Genomic DNA, 17,235 nt, shown 5'->3' on the forward strand with positions numbered 1-17,235 from the left:
ATCTACCAGAAAAATATAAATATTTATCAGAAAGTTTACAGGAGAAAAGGATTCTTTTTGTCTGGAATATTTATGGAAGACTTCATTCACTCATGGATGAAATTGATGTCATTAGGACTTGGCCTTATGATATAAAAATTTAGTGACCATTATTAGAAATATTTTTGTTGGAAAAAAGTTTTAACAGGACAGAATATTAAAAAGACTATTCATCCTTTCTATATGACTTACCCGAGGCACATAAAATTTCCATCAATGAAAGTAACTACTATTAATTTTAATATACATAATATTTCTTCTTTCTTTTTATAGTTTCCCTTTCATAAAAAGAATTATATTGTTCATGCTGTTCTCCAGTTTTCCTTGGGCACGGATGCACACACACAAACACACACACACGTGCACACACACCTCACTTCTTTTAATGACTCAACTATATTTTATTATATGAATGTGAGTCTGTATTATTTAACCAGTCCCCTACTGATGGCAAAATAGGTGATTTCAAGTTTTCATTACAACAGCAACTCTCAAAAAAACACCTTCACAATGAGCAAATGAAGGATTATTCTTAGTACTAGAAGGGCAGGGTTAAATTTTGTACATTTTAAATTCCTAGAGTTTGCTCAATAGTCTTCTAAAAATGGTTGTAAGAATTTTAATTCTGAAAACTCCTGTCAATAGGGGGTCTTATCAGTTTTTCAAATCTTTGCCAGTTCAATATTTTAAATGGCATATTATTTTAATATGTTTTAATTAAATTAATTAAAATTTTTAATTAAAATTTGGTCATTATAAGTGAAGTCATTCATTTATTTTAAATATTTCCTTTCTATTTATGTGTGTATATAAATACTGCATATCCTTAGACTATTTCCTTTTAGACTATTTCTCATTCATCTATGCTCTTTATATAGTAAGGAAATTCTCCCTTTGATGATCATATTAAAATAACACATCAATTATTCCAGCAATTTTATGGGTTCTTCTCCTTATATCTAAATATAAGACTTGATTTTGTTTTAAAGAATGAGAAATCTATGCATTTATTTTTTTTTAAAAAACTATCTAGTTTGTCAACATTATTTTATAATTCACTGACTTGAAATGCCATCTATACGAAATCTTCATGTATCATCTGGTCCCTTTCAGGATTTTGTTTTCTATTTCATTTATAGTGGACAGGATTTTAATAAGCAGAGCCTGATGGCAAAGATATCTCAGGTGAATATAATTAATAGAATGAACAAATTCCCAATGCTAAAGTCATAGTGTTCAAGTGATGGTCAAGCTTGGCTGGACCCTTTGTTATTTATAGGGAGAATTTTGACAACCAGCTTGATAGTAGATTTTAGAAGACTTGAAATACTAGGCTAAGAGTTTAGATTTTTTATTTGGAGGCAATGTAAGCCATTGCAACTTTCAGGTAAAACAGAAAAGCAGTGTGAAAGAGTGGACAGGGCTTGGCATTTGTAGACAGAAGCTATGGCTTCCAGGTGCTGGGTCAAACACTTAAAATTTATGTAACCTTGGGGAAGTCATTATATTCCTCAAGCTTCATTTTTATGTAAAGTTAGGCTAATAAACATAAAGAATAACCTCCTAGAATTTTGTAAAAATTAAATGAAGTAAGGTATGTGGAAGTCCTGTATTAAATATCAAGCATGATAAAAGTAGGAAGTCATCCTAGTTGTACAATAAAGATGTACCATGATTTAGGAAGACAAATCTGGCTGTTACAAATATTTAAGGATAAGGAAAAAGATTCATGATAATAAAAGAAGCAGATTGTACAACAGCATGCCAAGGATGATTCTGTTTTTCTTTAAATATATAGAATATTTCTTTACATTTATATGTGCATAAAAAATGTCTGGAAACAACAATAAAATAACTGAACAATGCTAATCTCCCAGAGATACGTTAAGCACAACCCTTTTTTAATTTTTATTTTTTTAAAGGTTTTTATTTAGTTATTTGAGAAAGAGAAAGCTCGAGAAGAGGGAGGGGCAGAAGGAGAAGCAGGCCAGGGAGCCCAATACAGGCTCGACCCCAGGACTCTGGGATCATGACCTGAGCCAAAGGCAGACCTTTAACTAAGTGAGCCACCCAGGTGCCCCAAGCACAATCCTTTTAAATACAGATCCTCCTCAACTTACTATGATTATGTCGCAATAAATCCATTGTAAGTTGAAAATACTATCAGTCAAAAATGTATTTAAGGAGCACCTGCGTGGCTCAGTGGGTTAAAGCCTCTGCCTTCAGCTCAGGTCATGATCCCAGGGTCCTGGGATTAAGCCTGGCATCAGGCTCTCTGCTCAGCAGCGAGCCTGCTTCCTCCTCTGCTTCTGCCTGCTTCTCTGCCTACTTTTGATCTCTGTCAAATAAATAATTAAAATCTTTTTAAAAAATATATTTAATACATCTAGCATACCAGGGGCCCCTGGGTGGCTCATTTGATTTCGGCTCAGGTCATGACCTGATCAAGTACCATGTCAGGCTCCACATGCTCACCAGTCTGCTTGTCCCTCTCCTTCTTCTCCTCCCCCACTTGTGCTCTCACTCTGTCTCTCAAATAAATAAGTAAAATCTTAAAAAAAAAAATACACCTAATTTACCAAACATCATGACTCAACCTGGCCCATTTTAGATGTGTTCAAAACACTTACATTATCCTCCAGTTGGGCAAAATCATCTAACAGAAATAATATTTTTCTTATTTTTATATTTTATAATATAAAATTTTATAATAATTATAATAAAAATTTTATAATAAATTTTATAGTATTTTATAGTATTTTAATCTTATTTTAGAATAAAGTGTTAAACATCTCATGTAATTTATTGAACACTGTACTAAAAGTATAAAATGGAATGTTTGTGTCGCTACAGAAAGGTTGTAAATGTGTCAGTTGTTTACCCTGTGATTGTGCGGCTGACAAAACCTGCCACTCACTGCCACTGCCCCAAATTCTGAAAGTGTATCTTAGGGCATACTGCTATCCTGGGAAAAGATCAAAACTCAGAATGTGAAGTACATTTTCTACTGAATGCATATCACTTTCTTGTAGTCATAAAGTCAAAAAAATTATAAGTCAAGCCGTCATAAGTTGAGGACTGCCTGTACTTGTGTTTTTGCTCATCCATATTTTCTAATTACTTTTCACAACAAACATATCATATGGTATGATAAAGACAAAATAATAAATTGTTAGTCCGGATGCAAATCAATCCTCACCCTGTTTATGATTTTCCTATTTCTCTCTTTCTGTAAACATCATCATCACTCCCTGTAGCTAGTTCTGATTGGGAAAGAGAAACCACAATGGTTATTTGAACTGAGTTTAACATACAGAATTGTTAAGTAGTTGTAAATTTGTTAACTAGGTAACTGGAGGGATAAAAAGTGAGCTCTAAGATATCATGCAGGTGACAACTGCAGGAAACACGTACAACCCTCGGCACTGAGACAGCTAGAATTCTTAAAAACTTAGTAACTAGAGGGGAGAGCTCCCATTCCCGCCCCCGGCCCCATGCAGACACTTGAGGAGGAGTCCGCTTCCTACTGATTCAGGTGTCTGGGAAGAAGGCAGGAGATAAAGCTATTTTTTCCAAGTGTTGTTAAAAGTTTATATTCAAACTTCTCATAAGGAGGAAGGATTTATTACTTTCAGGGTGAAAAATCCTGGCTGGAGAGATGCTCACATAATCAGCAAGCAAACAGGAAGCACAGAATAAGGAGCCAGTTATTTTTTCCGTTTCAGTCTTCTGAGCTCCCTGTGGCGCCCCCTATTGGCAGAGCTCAACATAGACTCAACCAATAAAGCAGAAATGCCATTGCAGAGTCCCAGGTCCACCATCATAAAACCATTATTGAAGGAAAGGGTTATTGCTCAGAAACAACAAATTAATAATGGGCACATTTTTTCTAGTTAATCGGGTTTCAGAGAATTTTGGTCTCTCCTTGTCAACCGTGGGTGATGGATGATGGACATTACCCAGTCATTGCTTACAAAATAATTACTGCTTATTATAGTATGTCATGCTTCCCTAGGGTCTGAGAATATACAAATAAATAAGAGAGAGTCTTCACCTTCAAGGAGCTTGCAGTATGGTATAGGAGATAGAAAAGAAAGAAAATACATTATAGTTGTTACAAGTGAACCAGCTGAAAAAAGACTTAGCACAAAAGAGAACATGATAATTCTACCTGAGAGAGAAGCAAGGAGAAGACTTCCTGGGGAAAGTGACTGTGGTGGAGCTTAAAAGATGAATTGGAGTTAACTTATAGAAGGGGGAGGATGAAAAAAAGTGTGTGACGAGGAATCGTAGAACCAGACTGACATAGCAGAGCCATGGAAGCATGAACCATCATGGAATAGAAGGGAACTGTCGACAAGCATTTGATTATGACTGGAATATCAGATGGACTAGAAGAGTAAGCACAGGCCAGTTGCGTGGCAAATCCCTACCATTCTAAGTGGGATTATGTCTTAACACTTTTAAATGATCTTTAACATCTCATCCCCCAACACCAGAGTATCTACTCACTCCACGAAGCCGGATGAGTCAACCTTCAACGGTATTTGGTAAATCACCTGTGTTCCCATTTCCTCTACCATCAATTGTAGTTCAGGATCTATCTTTATTCTCATGGGGTCTGTTGAGATGACCTCTTCACTGTGTGACTACCTGTTGGCATTCAATCACCGTGTGACATACCTGTTCCCATTCAATGTAGCCTTCACGTGACTGCTGGATTTGTCTTCCTAAAAGCAGCTTTGGATGCCATTTCTATGATAACTTCATTTATATCATGTGTTATGTTTAACCTAGCGGATTTCCATGCACATAATTTGATATAATTCTTACCAAAATACTAGGACATCATACACTATAAGGTTATTAACTCCAGTTCACAAAGTGAAATGGAAACTGAGTGTACATGTGAGTTTTGCCCACTGTCATCTATTCAAGTGGTTGTAGGCTTAGACCTACAACTTATCTACTCAGACTACAGGTGTTTGGGGTTTTATATTTAAATTAGTATTCTTATTATTCTTCATAAATTGAGGGTGGCACTTCCATAATCTGAAATTGCTATGGGAAATGAACTGAGTTACAGGATTTTGCTTTGGTTGTTTCTGAAAACAAGTGCTAAGAATTGTTGCAGGAAATACAGGGATAAGGAGTTTTGTTTTTTTATTTTTAAGATTGTACTACAGTAAGAAAACGTAAGTGAGAATCTTTTAAAATAGATGGTTCCTAATTTTAATACTTATTTTTGTTTTTTTCTTAGTGTTAAGCAGCCTTAAATTAACTCTAGTTGGAAAAGAGCGTTCATTATTGAAATATCTCCCAAATGACTTTAAGCATAGAATAACCATTTGGCTATTCAGAGAGAACTGAAAATGTGATTTCCCTAAACGCAGATGGTTCAGGAGGAAACACTTCCAGTTAAATGAACAGTTGAAGCCTAAATCTTAAATAAATTGAGAATAATTGCCATCTTCTTAACTTCTTCTGTTCAAAGTTCATCCAGACCTGAAGAGATTCTATTCTTTAATACCATAGATGGAGTGTTTACCTCAATATAATGTTACTTTATTGAGTATTCAATAGTAACAAGAAGTACTTAACCAGGTTACATCTTTTAATTGTTTTGGTAGATAAACTTGAAGCTTACGTAATATTTAATCTTTCACATAGCACAGATTTTTTAAAATTCATGCTTTCAGGCAATTTTTAAAAGAATGTCACAACCACAGCTAGACCTCAATGTGGGAATTCATGAGAGTTTAATAAAAATTAGTTGAATTGTCATATAAAGGTTGAAGCCAGACAAAACAGACAATTTTATTTCCCCATAGAAGTTTATGTTTGTTTGCTGTATTATGTTCCTTGCAAACACCTTTTAAAAACTCAGAGAGGAGTCCTTGGCTGTGAGCCCTGTGGTCCTCATTAGAATGGATCCCTCCCAATGACACACCTGGTACCTAGTATCTGCAGCAAGTACAAAGGCCAAACCCTGCAAACCGACACTGAGTGCAGAATCTGGCCCTCGTGTGGTAGCGAGGAATAATGAGGTGGGTTGCCGAAACTTAATTGCAGGTCACTGAGAGGTATCTAGGAAGCCTCTATGGTCTCCAGCAGGAGGCTTGTCATTGCTCATGCCTAGGTCATTGTGATTTATCAACTTGAGGATCATCTAATTCCCTAAGCCAGAGATTTTAAATATCCTGCCTTTTTGTGAGAGGTACTGTCATTTACTTTGCCTTAATAACCCTTTCCATTTTGATGGCTAATCTGATATGGCAGCATGTGACTATCCTGGCATCTGAAGAGCATGTTCATTAAATACTCCTAACGGCCTGGAAAATACTGCCTTATCCATCAGTCTCTCTCAACTACAGAGCAGAAGCTGAGTAGGAGAGGAGAGGGTCATCTCTTGGGTACATTCTTCCCCAAGCTGGAATACTACCCTAGTAGGTAAAAAGAGTTAATAGAGATGAGGCAAAAATGCAGAGAAGTCTTGGAATTACATGTCTTTGGGCCACTTCTTCAAAAAAAAAAATTACAGAATTTACAGGGCTCAGATTCTGGGAATACAGAAATAGACCAACCATGATTCCTCAGGAGTTTTCCCTTCTGATTAGATCTGCAGCTAACCAGATTTTTTTTTAAATTTTTTTATTTGTGGGATTTTTGTTGTTGTTGTTGTTGTTGTTGTTGTTTTATCATGATTTTATATCCAGGTGAGCAAATAACTGTTCCAAATGAAACATCAGATATTGGAGCTATACTAACAACTGACAAATCCATTTCTCTTGCTTAGATGTTTAATGTTCTATATATTGAGTATCAAATAGTATGCATGGGCCTTAGTTTTTATATCAGTCAAATCTACAGATGGGACTGAAGAATCCCTTCCTCAGGCTTCTGAGGATTTTTTGAGTGTAATGTAAATTTTATTAGGTCTTGGAGAAGACATCTAAAAGGAATTTGATTTTTTCCCTTTAAAGATCTCTAGAGCAAATTCGTGTGATATAATTTATCATGTTACTTTCATTAATTTGCATGTAGCTTTATCTTCTAGACTCATCCTTGAATTCCTTTAGAGAAAGAAAGCATACTTCTGCTCCTGGTATAAGGTGTGGTGTACATTATAGTTTAAGCATAGAATAACCAGTAAAGGTTTGCTCAGTAAAGGTTTGTTGATGAATACAAGAAAGAACAGCCCTTACTTTGAAGGGTTATGGCTTAATTAAAGAAGAGAAAATTCAGATGAAGAGAAGATGCATGACAGGCAAGATGTGAATTCAAAACATTTTTTAAATATCCTAGAAGCAGATGCAAAATAACATTGTGCAAGGTAAAAGAGAATTAGAACCGTGGGCTTCTCTTCATCATTCTTCCTTCACGGTGCTAGCCAGGGTTTTTTTCACACAAAGATCTTGTCGTTCTAGGAGCAGTAAGAGGGTCGCCCTCAATGTGTAAACACTTTGCAGGTCTCTGCATTCGTCATGTTTGCTAGTGTCATGTTGACCAATGAGAGTCATACGGCCAAGTTCAGAGTGAGTTTAGGAGACATTAGCAATAGACATGGGTACAGGGAGACGAAACAATCAGAATACTTACTGCAGTCCAGCTACTACAGAAGGGTACAAATTCCCAATAATGTCAACTTCCAATAATTCTATATAGTGTAATTTCCAGATGTGCAAAAAATAAAATTGCGCAATATAATTCATGTGCACATGCATACACTTCACATACATATAAACACACAAAGATCCAGAAATATTTTTAAATCTATTTATTTATTTGACAGACAGAGATTACAAGTAGGCAGAGAGGCAGGCAGAGAGGGAGAAGGTAGCAGGCTCCCCCCTGAGCAGAGAGCCCAATGTGGGGCTCGATCCCAGGACCTAGATCATGACCTGAGCCAAAGGCAGAAGCTTTAACCCACTGAGTCACCCAGGTGCCCCCAGAAATATTTTTTAAATGTCTTAATAGTGCTTACATCTATGCTTCTGGTTTTTTTAAGTTTCTAAATAATGTATGTGTTTCTATATACAGCATAGGCAGGTGTTTTTAAGGAAAAATTTCTAAGGCAATACAATAAAATGTAATTATGGATGGTGTTGCACAGTTTGAATGTCTTTATTTCTTCTGTGTTTTCCATGTTTTCTAGGAAATATATACATTCTTTATGATTAGCCAAATATATATTTTTAAAAACACTCTTAAAAAATGATATTGACTCAGGTCTTTTGTGCCCTCTTCCTTCTGGTCTTCATTATGACACCGGAAAGGAGCAGTTGAATGGATAAATTCTTCTGAAAAGCAATTTCTTCCTCTGTGTGCAAACCTTCCTTTGAAGTGTACAGCTGTCCCTGATTGCCTTCCTGGTCTCCTTTCAGACGTCCTGCTGGCATTGAAGACGAGTCCCTTTTGTTTGTCTGGGCAGAAGGAGCCCTTGAATTCACTGATGCTTCGGATACTCTGATGCCTTTCACGCTCTACGAATACCGAGTCAGAGCCCACAACTCCAGGGGGTCAGTGGAGAGTCTGTGGTCATCAGCACGGACCCTGGAAGCCCCACCTCAGTATCTGCCAGCACCTTGGGCACAAGCCACCAGTGCTCATTCGGTTCTGCTGAACTGGACGAAGCCAGACTCTCCCAACGGCATAATCTCCCAGTACCATGTGGTCTACCAAGAAAGACCCGATGATCCAACATTGAACGTCTCTACTGTGCATGCTTTCACCGTGACGGTAAGAACTTAGGAAAACAGATGCTTCGAGTATCTGGTTAATATGTTGAAATTTATTCTTTATCCAGGTTATCTTTTTTTTTTTTTTCAGTTAGAACTTAAATACACTAAAATCTTTCACATGTGAAAAAGAGCAGTGTAGTCACAGGGAAGATATGGAACTGAGTATAAGGGACACTGGAGACCAGTTTCTAGGCCACGATTAATTTGTATTACCTCAAGCAAATAAGCAAACCTCTCTTGTGTGATCCATTAAATGGGGATACTAAATATGTCTCTGTATCTCTCAGGGGGATGAAACATAGATAAAATTAGACAGATACAAATATAGATACAGATACAGATTTGGTAGACACATATATAGATAGAGATTCAGAACAGATATAGATATAGATAGATATGATATGATTGGCTTTTTGAGAAAAAAAGTTAAAATTTCTAGATCTATCTGGATGATATAAATATAGATATAGATGTAGATATAGATATAGATATAGATATAGATATAGGAATAGATATCACATGCACCATAACTTATTTTCCTGGGTTGATCATCTCGCCCATAAAACAATTTAATTGAGTTCAGTAGCATCTTCTGAGAGCTTTCTTTCCACCTGGTGTCTGCTAATGTTCTATGGGAAATAGGGAAATAGGATGGTTCTTTTATCAGGGAGCTTTCTTTTTTATCATATGGCAGAGATGAGAATTAAACATGAGAAAAAAGTCAGACAAGGAGTGCATGATAGGCTATAATATCCACCACATGGTGATTCAGGTCCCAAACTCTGCCCACCACCCACCAAGCCGTAAACCACAATATAAGAGAGAATATCAACTACCAAGAATTAGTCAAAAAATGCTCTGAGAGGTCAGCAGAAAACCCTCAAACTGAAGAGTCTTCTTGGAAAAGATGAAACTTGTGGTCTTAGCAGTTAAATACATACGGTTTTTAAGATGTGGCAAGACCTTAAAAATAGACAGAATAAAGCATTTTTCAAAAAGTAGACCATGCTCCTGTGCTCCCAGCCTAGGCACCCAAATATACCTGAAGGTTATCTTATAGAGTATCAACTTTATCAAAATATCTAAATAATATTGAGAAAACATATTGTAATAAAACTCTGAAAGAACAGTTATAAATGAATAGTTTAAAGTATAATATCTTCTCCCTCTCCTTATGTTCAATTTTCTTCATATGACTAAAAAAATAAGCAGCCTGTGAATTAAAGAGATAGTATTTGTCTTCATTTTATTTAGAATTCAGAACTGGTACTTTATATGTTATATTTAACTATCGTTCACATCACATCTTCCTAGAGCCTTTACTATAAGCATTAGAAGCAGTGTTCTTAAGTGCAGATCTTTTTTAGTTGATATGTGATCCATGGAGAAATCTATGACTTCTTACCACATTGTTAGACTTCGTTTTCTAAACTTCTACCTGAAAGCAAAATCCTAAAAAATAAAGTAAAAATACTAAAAACCTCTTGACAGCTTTCTGAATGACACGCTTTAACTTAAATATATTTTTATTAAAGGCACTAATATTGCAATAATTAAACCTCTGATTTTAAAATATGGCTTTTAGAGGCCTGAGCCTAAACATTTAATTTCCTAAGACAATTCTACTGGAATTCTCTTATGGAATAATACCCTCTACATCATTCTTTCATAGCTAGTTTATCTCACAACACAAGATTTAAAGTATACAATGTACTCTGTCTTGTATTAAATCTTCCAGGTTCTGTTTTTATCCCTCTGAAAAGTTCCTAAAAGAGAGGAAGGCCTATTGCTCCAAGCTTTAAGCATCTTTAAGCACCTTTATCCGTGGGCCCTGCCAACACAGCCCCTACCTGGCAGCCCAGTGTTGCTGTGCTCTTCCATTTTCCAAAGAGTAATCCTTGCGCAGTGCTAAAGAGGATAGCCAGAATGATCAGGAAACAGTACTATTTCCACCCTATTTTATAATGTTTGCATCTGTGTGTGTGTTCAGAATAAACCCCCCTCCCCCACAATCTGGATCTCTGGCCCTGAGAATCCCGAGAAAAGATTTCATTAGGGTCATTAGGAAAAGCCCAATTTGAGCTTGTGAAGCAATCAAGGACATCTCCCTAGACCAGTCAGCCCAGTGTTGAGACATTGTGATTAGCAAGCCAGATTTCCAGGGCAGGACTCTTTATGGGCTGACATCTTTGAAAGAAAGAATCCGAAAAATAAACTACAGTCTTTGAGCGTCACACATTCCTACATCCCAAGAGAACGTGTTTGAGCATTAAAAATAATAATAATAACAATAAATAAATAAATAAATAAATAAACAAAGATAGTTAAAGAAGGGGGTTCTACCGCATAATTCCAGTTCCTTACCATCAGAGAAGAATTTTTTTTAATCCTATCCAAATCCTTCCTCCCGTCACTTAAGTCCATCCCTTCTTGTTCAGAACAGCATGACTTCTTTAAACCAGTGCAATGAACCTTCAGGGTCAAGAACAGATTATTGACAATTCAATCCAATTTGGCAAATGGTCATTGAGCACTATATTCAGTATGCCAATACTCAATACTACAGTCAGCTGTATTGTTGAAGGCTACCACGAGACTGGACCCTTGGGCAGAGCAGAGACTGAAGGGGAAGTTGAGTAATCAAGTCTGAGGCACACTTTATTACTTCTGGGCATTTCAGATTTCTAAGTTTCTTTGCTTCTGGGTTTCTGCTGCTCATGCACTAATGATTCCCTTTCAAACCGCTCTGAGTTCTTCCTGGCTCTACTTAGTTTTTCTCTAATTCCTATTCTAGTTAAACATCTTGACTGTCTTCTTCCCTGTCTGTGCCCGCCCTCCGAAATATTTCAAGATTTTGTTTCACTGACCACTCTGGCTAGCATTCTCCAGAGCAACGGAACTACATTTTTAATTGGCAAGGCACAGGATCCATCCCCACAATTGAAGGATTACAGTTTAATCCACAGACTTGCAAGAGGTATCACTAAATAGTCTCACTGAATCTCTCGTTTATTGGTATCCTAGCTCTGCATGAGGGGCCACCAATAAATTGCCCATGATGTAGTGCCATCACTGGCTTGTCCCAACGTCCCCCCAGAGTTGTTTATGGACAGGTGGACGTTGCTGGGAGAGCCACATAAAACAGGTGCAATGGATGCATGAATCCTCTCGATGGTGGCAATGGATGGAGAAATGGCAATGGGGGCCCTCCATGGGGTGGAGAGCATATGTGTTGGCAGGAGCAGCAGCAGCAGCAGTAGAGGCAGCAGGAGAGGAGAAATGGAAAGAGTGTGGGTTTTAATGTATCACCAGCTTCTCTCCCAATCTCATGAAAAGTTTCACATCCCTTTGGTCCCAAGTAGGTTCTTCTAAGGGGAAGAGAGAGACGTTTAGATTCCTAGGGTCTCTTCAGACCAATACTCCCCACTACTGAAAACAAGATTTAAGTAGAAGTCCTTAAATTCCCTTCCCAATTAGCTCTGTGATGAATTGTGCAGTGTCAGGAGAGAAACTGTATTTAGCCTTGCTTGGCATGCAAGAGTTCCATGGTGGTATTTACAGGGAACACTCCTGGCGAGGTTGGCGATACTGCTGCCACCATTCAGATTTGTTTGCTTTTTCTCACTGGCACCTGCCATCACACTGGCAGAAATAACCTGGGATTTAAAGGCAAAGGTGGTTTACCAGTTAGTCTGTGCTCTCAGTATACCCCTGCTTATCCCACAGGGCTATGAAACATCAAGCCCAGATCATACGTTTGCCCAGTACCCTGAAAGATAGATGGTACTTCACTTTCTGGGTAGAATCAAGCATACGGTGCTGAGGGGTAAGCAAATTATATGGGTCACTAAAAGTTGGCTTCCAATCTGGAAATAAAATCCAGAATTACAAACTCTACTTCCTAGATTTTAGTTGCCAACTCCCTTGCCCAAAGTCAAGGAAGAAGTATTCGAAATTTTCTCTTGTGGTTGTCTCAGATCTCTTTACCATTAAGTAGATATGTGGAGGGAAATGAGATGTTTCTGACTTGCCACATCGTGGAGAGTTTGTGAGGACATTGATTCATTTGTTTTTAATCCTATTTTTATTTAGGTTTAACATAATGTCAACTATTTTTACTCTTTACATATGTTCTTAATTAATTTTAGCTCTTAAAATTTTATGGCTCTTAGCCTTTTCTCCCCTTATTTATAAGACAGTAGAAATGCACTAGGAGATCTACGTATCTATAAGGACTCCTTTGGCGGTGACTATCTTTCCAAAATGAAGAAAGATTTGGTGATAAGAACAATTCCTGTACTTTTTATATCAGTTCTATTGGCTGAGATTTTCACATTTTATAATGTCACTATGTTACTCATTCTTTATGTAAGATTACAAAATAGAGAAGGGTAAGTGTCGCAAAAACGATGACCACTTATTGGTGCGATTCATGTTGTTGTATTGTAATGATGTCGGGTCTGACATTAACTTTTCATTCATTAGCCTTGCATTACCTTTATCCCATTTTTCTAATAATATGGTACCAATCAAAGATCTATATCAGGGATCCGTTTTGCGCTCAGTGTTACTGGAGACACAAACCACGTAAGTCTTCTTGAACTTCATATAAGTACTTCTTAGAGAGAGCTTTGTTTTTCTCAAACCACTTTATTCCAACAAGCTTCCTCCAGGACTCCCTTGCTCAATCATCACTAATTTCCAGGACAGGTCCTATGGTTTTCCAGCCACATTCAGTGACAAGTACCAGCCCGGTTCTGGTAATCAGGATGCATTTCAAGTGTTTAAAAAAAAAATATATATATATAGTCTAAAGCCTGACTTGTGTTAAGAGATCTACCATAGAAAAGAAAGGACATTTTTATTTTGTTTATTTTCTTCCCTCCTTTTTAGTTCCCCACTTCTTGTTGATGTCCCCAGGACTGTGGGAGAAAAGAGAAAATTGGACAAAAAAGAGCAGAGCCTTAATCATGAATCTAGTTCTTCTCCATCTGCCAGTGCTTCCTGTGAGGTTATATGGAGATCCTGCATGGGGAAACTCTGTGTTTCACATTCCCTGAAGCAGGCAACGCACTCTCTGGCTAGTTTCTGACACCATTACTGCCCCCATAGCTTCACCCCACAGCCTCTTTTACATCTGCATTCTTACCTCCTGAGCAGTCAGCGGATACTAGGTCATATCACACTGAAAAACTCATTCTTTTCTTGACATCCTCCAAGCCTGGGGAAAACTCATTCTACAAAATAAGGGAAGTACAGATTGTTCAGCCCTGTCTTCTGTATTTTACCTCCATGCTGAGAGAGACCCAGCCAGCTTCACAACTTCAGAATTCGTTGAATAAGAAGCAGGAAGCAGCTTCTATGCTGAGCCATGATCCCCAAATCTTGGGATCACCCAGGAATCTAAGAAGATGCTTCTCCACACTCGTGGCTGCATCAGAATTACCCTGAGTCACTTCAGCTCAGTTACAATCTTCACGAAAAGAGTAGATTGTCTATCTCACCTTTCTTGCAGATGCCCTCAATTCCTTCAAGTTGTTCTCTTGAATATCCCTCCTATGTCTTGAGAGAGGGGCATGCTGTATCCCCATTTCTTCTCCCCAAGTAGTAGGGGAATAACCTGGCGAAGTTTCTCTACCAAATTCTCTTCAACTTGCTTTTCATGAACCTGGATCTTCTCTTATCTAAGTTGTCTTATAGAGATTTTCAGAGGAAGGTTGGCTGGAAGGTATGAGGTTGATTCTTTCTTTCTGGAAGTCCTGCAGAGATCTGTCTGGCAGTTCCAGTAGTTACTTATCACTGGTTTTCTCTAAGTTTTACTTATTATTCCCTAATACCTCCTGTTCCATAACTAAAAGGATCCATCATCTTTCTGGTTACTCAAGCCAGATAATCTTTGAATCCTTCCCTTTCCTCACTTCCATATCCAGTTTTCACGAAATCCTACTGATTCTACTTCTAAAGTATATCTTGAATCCTTCTGCTTGCAGACCACGTTAGGTTCTTCACAAAAGTTGTTCCTCCTCAAATCATGATCATGTTCTTACACTTGAAATAGATCCGTCCTCCTCTTTAATCGTCAAATCTGAACTAAATGTTACTTAACTCACAAGGCTATTGCAAGCGCTAAGTAAGTTAAGGCATACACAAAGTACTTTAGAAACTCTAAATGGCAATGTAAATAGGATGTAAAACTTCAGAAGTCCTCCTATTTGGACTAACAGAAGCTGGAAGAAATGAACAAAAGTAGAAAAAGTTTTGATTTGCATAAAGCAACAATACTAGTTTGGTCATGAATGAAAAACCTTATGTTTTATATATTTTAAGCATTCCTCGCCTTGCAACAAAATTCAAAGCTTGCCAATTTAAGTGCTTCTTGATACCACACATTTCATTTCCAGGTAATGTCCCAAGTATTGGATTGGGCTCTATTTCTTTTCTAAGTTAGCTGGAGCAGGATCATGTTTTTTGTGTCCCTAAGGTTTAGCACTGACCCATTTCCTTTTCTGCCATTCCTTTTCTGTCTTTCCCCTTTAAGAGTCCTCATCAGGCAGCTACCTCTCTAGATGCAGTTCTGTTTACCCACCGTGATGCTCAGTGGACTCTGCTCATCCGAGATCCTATCAGCAAAACATGAGGTCTCTTGATAACACACACAGACAGATAGACACACACACACACACACACACATACACACTTCACAAGGCACACAGATTCTACAAACTAACATCAGCCTGCTTTACCTGTGCCAAAGGGCGGGCTATCAGTATATGAGCGGCGGTTGGTGAGGAAGCTACTTGGCCTTTCATTCCAGCATGTTGTTGTTTTGTCTTTAACTGAATTGTAAAGGCAACTAAGAATGCCACAGACCCTTGTTAAATACATATATGAAAATAAAACGAACTTGTCCACACGGTAACAGGCCCGGACCATAAATTCAGGCTATATGCCAGTTAGCAGAGACAGCAAGCTGTAAATGGCAGTGAAGGGCAGAAGTTAATTGAACTACGGTGCTCTTGTCACAAGTGGAAAGTAGCCACTACCTGAGACAAGATGGCTGCCCCCGAAGTACCCTATTACAGCCAAGAGATCATATCCTGAGCTCTGCAAGGGCTTATGGGTGAGGGGGAAATCATACACAGATGACCAATTTTTTTATGGTTCACAGCCGATCAAAGTGAAATTCAGCAGCTGTTCAGGACAAGTGACCACTGTAACGGCTGTAATATAACCTACTAAATAGAGAGGGAATTGCATTAGAGCAAGAGGTTAGCTGTGATTATCGGCAGGTGAGTGCTTTATTGAAGTTGAAAGACCATTAACATTGATAGAGTAATTATTTCAACTTGAAAGTAATTACCTTGATGGGTGATAACTTCTCTAGTGTTCCCAGATTTGATTGGGCCAAACAATTGTGAGCTCCTGAAGCCTAGAAAAATATTACAACAATACTGTGATTTTTAAATTACTGAAACCACTGTTGGAATATTTTAATTATGCCGAACAGTGAAAAGATTTTGCCTTATACCAGCTAGTGACCTCTCATGTAGAGAGAGACATTTGCTTTTTAATCCAAATGCAATGACCCACACCCACCACCTGTGAATACATATGTGATGGGTTTGCAAATGAATCTTTTTATCTCGATATAATTTTTAAGGTGAAACATCTTGTTAGTGCCGTAGCCGGGTGTTAACTAAGCTCGAACTGCTGGCATTGTTGATCATGTCTATGACCCAGGAGGCCCCAGAACAGCAACTATCTTCTGTCTTTGTCACAGAGGGCTTAGGTTTATAATAAATTAAATATTTTGATAATGGCATTTGATAATCAATTAAATATTTTGATAAAGTTTAAAATAATGAATGCCACGTATTGTGGATCCCAAGTTTCAGACTTTATTTAGTCACGTAATTTATTTGTTTGAATAGTTCGCTTGCTCAATGTTATGCAACTCCACTATAAACACACCATTATCAGGGTGTTTTCTGTTTATCCACACTGGGCATCAGCAAACAAAATGAAAATTGAAAATCTGTGCTACTTGCTTCTCTGAAATCTCATGCATGTATGGAAATTATGAGTTATTTGCAAATGAGGACCAAGACCCATAAAATCCAATGTGGTGATCAAGACCCAAGAAATATCGTGGGACCCTTCCACGAATCAGGTATTCACGTAATTCTCTTTTGAGAACCTATTGTCCCCAGAAGCTACTACAGATACGAAGAAAGAGGAAATACTCTCTTCTCCCTGTGACTCATGGTGTTCTTGAAGCAAATAAGGAAAGAGACAAATTATGATATAATTAGCAATTATTTGGTCAGACTTAGGCATTTGTACTTGTAAATACTTCCAAGAACCCAGGAGGACCCTTGCTCATACCCCTGATTCCAAACCCAGCACTCCTCCTGCCGAACCACAGACCCCTGACTGAACAAACACGGCATCATGA

The 17,235-nt window shown here is 37.8% G+C and overlaps 1 protein-coding gene across 1 annotated transcript in view; it reads left to right on the top strand.

Moving 5' to 3' along the window:
* USH2A (usherin) overlaps positions 1-17,235 on the top strand; it is a 689,941-nt gene that overhangs the window by 588,292 nt on the left and 84,414 nt on the right. The window contains exon 60 of the mRNA XM_044266844.1: positions 8,424-8,778. Within this exon, the coding sequence (XP_044122779.1) occupies positions 8,424-8,778 (355 nt within the window). The remainder of the gene's footprint in view (positions 1-8,423; positions 8,779-17,235) is intronic.

This window comes from Neovison vison, chromosome 10, assembly GCF_020171115.1.
Source record: "Neovison vison isolate M4711 chromosome 10, ASM_NN_V1, whole genome shotgun sequence".
In the NCBI taxonomy this organism is placed as follows: domain Eukaryota; kingdom Metazoa; phylum Chordata; class Mammalia; order Carnivora; family Mustelidae; genus Neogale; species Neogale vison.